Below are 2,826 nucleotides of genomic sequence, written 5' to 3'. Positions count from 1 at the left end.
AGCGAAATTTTCACATAAATTTAATTGCTCGTACGCACGCGCGTTATGCTTAAAGTCTCAAAAATTTATCTTTACCATTTATATGAGTCGTCTACAAGATACACTGTACAAGAGTATAAATTCTGTCAACCCTCCTCGTGCTTCATAAGAGACGAACAGTAATTACAGCAAAATAACATACGTATTCTCAACAACGCTTGATAGTATCAGGTAATAAAGCAAGAGAAATATAATTGCACGTAATTGCTCTTACTTCTATTATTATTCACTGAAATGTTTCCATGACTTTCCGAATGGCTTCCATGAATGTGAATAAACATTTTATTTGATGGGAACATGACATTATGTTGGAATTTATCGGAGGGGATAACATTCTTCAAACGACGACGTCGTTATAATTACAAGTTTGATACCGGTAGTAAGGTATCGACAAGATATTGCACCAAGTTACTAATGAATCATTAATTTTAAGTCGTACAGGGATGACGAAGTCGACGCAAACGCGCCTATTCGTAGTATCTTACGAATCCTTGTCGCGTTTATACTGCATTGTTGTGTATTAGTTATTTTTACTGATACATATACAAACTGTAGTTATACTCCGTTTTTCTATGAAAGTTAATAGTTAATCATAAGGTTTTTACACAAGATCGTGCTGCAGAAAAATACATACCGAAAGTAAGTTTAGAAAAATATTTTTACAAAATAATTTTTTATACATTTAAAGAATATAACTGATCATTCTTAAAGAAAGAACACTTACGGTAATGAATCTGTTGCAATGTCACGTACTATTTACGATAGATATTATTTTTTTCAATGACAAGAATCTATTACTTTTAATTATAGCAAGTGTAGAAATGCAGATACTCCCTCTCAATTTCTTATTATATACCATAAGCGGTTTGTGGCGACCACTCGAATGGTCCTCGAAATACTCCAAGTTGTTATACAGCGTGTACACCTATTTCATGATATACCTAATGGCGTATTTCATGCTGGCTACCTTGCTGTATATCATCTTTGTTATCGATAACGTGGAGGACTTCGCTTCGGGTTCCCTATTTTTCTTCTGCGCAATCAGTATATTGCCCAAAGCGATTACTGCTGTAATCTATCGCGACGAGATAATCAATTTAGTTAAAACTCTGCAAGAGAAACCGTGTAAAGCCTGTAACAAAGATGAGACTGATATCCAGAACAAATTTGACCGTTCAATCAGGTTGGTATATTAATAATTGTCGACGCGATTTTCGAAAATATCAGTCTTAATAAGTAAGTCGGTATAAAGCTATACACGAATAAATCAATTAATCTAGAGAATCTTAATTACACAATTAAACTAAATTAATTTTCTCAAGCATATACGCGTTTTGTGCGTTTCACCAATATTAACAGAGCTATTTAAAGCACGTGCAACGACTGATATTCCTCTCGCCTTATTTATTGAGCAGGATTGTCAATCTATGGAATTTTAAAACAGCCTTGTACCATCCTTGTACGACAATAACATGTTTCGATTATTATATGTTTCTAATATATATTTTTTAATGCAGATCGTATACCATATATTACATACTCTTATGTATGTTCTCGTTACTGGGTGCTGTGGCAGCAGCAGTGCTCGTCGTTTTAGAGGGTCAGTTACCCTATAACATGTGGGTACCTTGGGATTGCACCTCGTTCCTTTTATTCTGGTTTACGTCCCTTCAAAATATTCTAGCTTTAATTGTTGGTACGATTGTAAACGTCGCGACGGAAACCCTATGGTTAGGATTTTGCTTACAAACGTGCGCGCAATTTGAAATTCTCAAGTATCGTCTTCAAAACATGACAAAGCGTAGGGAGGAAGAAATATTTCCGAAAAATTCGTTGAATAATGCGTCACGTAAAATAGGCACATTGTCGGAGCACATTTCTCATCATTTATGCATAATCAGGTAGATAATAAAATTATTATACATGTGCATTTTTTAAATTAAATGTGTTAAATAGTGTTCGCTGTATACGTGTACGATGTACAGTGTATCTCTCCATCTGTTGTAAAGTAATATGTTGTTTGTGATTGTGATATAATGTGTAAATATTTACAGACTTGTCGAAACGATCAACGATGTGTATCGCCAAGTGATTTTCATTCAATTTTTTATCAGTATTTTGGTATTATGTTCAGTTGTGTACGATCTATCTTCTCATTTGACACTTACAAACCTCGCCACCATGATCATTTTCAGAGCATTCAGCATGTTTGTGCAGATTTTTTTTTATTGCTGGGCTGGAAATGAAGTTACGCTCAAGGTAGTTATGTTTGCTATAAAGAGACATATTTGGAAAATACTATTATTATGGCAAAATAAGAAATCTGCAAGATCTTCGCAAAAATGCTTTTTTGTTTCTTTCATTATTCCAATCATTTATTCTAATTTTTACTTACGTAGAGTACTGGATTGAGCGAAGTGGTGTATCATATGAATTGGATGTTAATGACAATCAGCGAACAAAAGAATCTACTGATGATTATGAAACGTAGTACAAAACCCGTTAAACTAACCAGCAGTTTTTTGGTGACATTGTCCCTGGAATCTTTCGGCAATGTTAGCTTTTAAATTAAAATTCAATATGTGGTATTTTTTACAGGCGCTTTATTATCACTAAACTCTTGTTTTACTTTACAGCTTTTGAAAGCGTCTTTCTCCGCATTTAACGTTCTGCAACAATTTTGAGACTGTGCTCCATTATTCGTTCGCAATACACTATCTGTACGAATATCATGTAACGTATAAATCACTCATTGCAAAATATATTTTAATATTTATTTTATTAAGG

The 2,826-nt window shown here is 33.8% G+C and overlaps 1 protein-coding gene across 3 annotated transcripts; it reads left to right on the top strand.

The window, feature by feature from the left end:
• The first annotated feature begins 6 nt into the window (after positions 1-6).
• LOC112458121 (odorant receptor 94a-like) lies at positions 7-2,795 on the top strand. 3 transcript variants are annotated; one of them, XM_025021561.1, is made up of 6 exons: positions 7-678; positions 850-1,222; positions 1,557-1,940; positions 2,094-2,298; positions 2,439-2,594; positions 2,676-2,795. In XM_025021561.1, the coding sequence occupies exons 2-6, from the start codon at positions 861-863 to the stop codon at positions 2,721-2,723; spliced, it is 1,155 nt and encodes a 384-aa protein (XP_024877329.1). In that variant the 5' UTR covers positions 7-678; positions 850-860; the 3' UTR covers positions 2,724-2,795. The 3 variants fall into 3 exon arrangements, with proteins under 3 accessions (XP_024877329.1, XP_024877330.1, XP_024877328.1); XM_025021562.1 differs by having other exon boundaries at positions 2,235-2,298; positions 2,676-2,759; XM_025021560.1 differs by lacking the exon at positions 7-678 and having other exon boundaries at positions 783-1,222; positions 2,676-2,759.
• Positions 2,796-2,826: the final 31 nt, after the last annotated feature.

The sequence above is a fragment of the Temnothorax curvispinosus genome, unplaced genomic scaffold, assembly GCF_003070985.1.
Source record: "Temnothorax curvispinosus isolate PA1 unplaced genomic scaffold, ASM307098v1 QBEX01008711.1, whole genome shotgun sequence".
NCBI classification, from domain to species: Eukaryota; Metazoa; Arthropoda; class Insecta; order Hymenoptera; family Formicidae; genus Temnothorax; species Temnothorax curvispinosus.
Note: the sequence above shows the minus strand (reverse complement) of the source record. Positions and strands in the feature narration are given on the sequence as shown.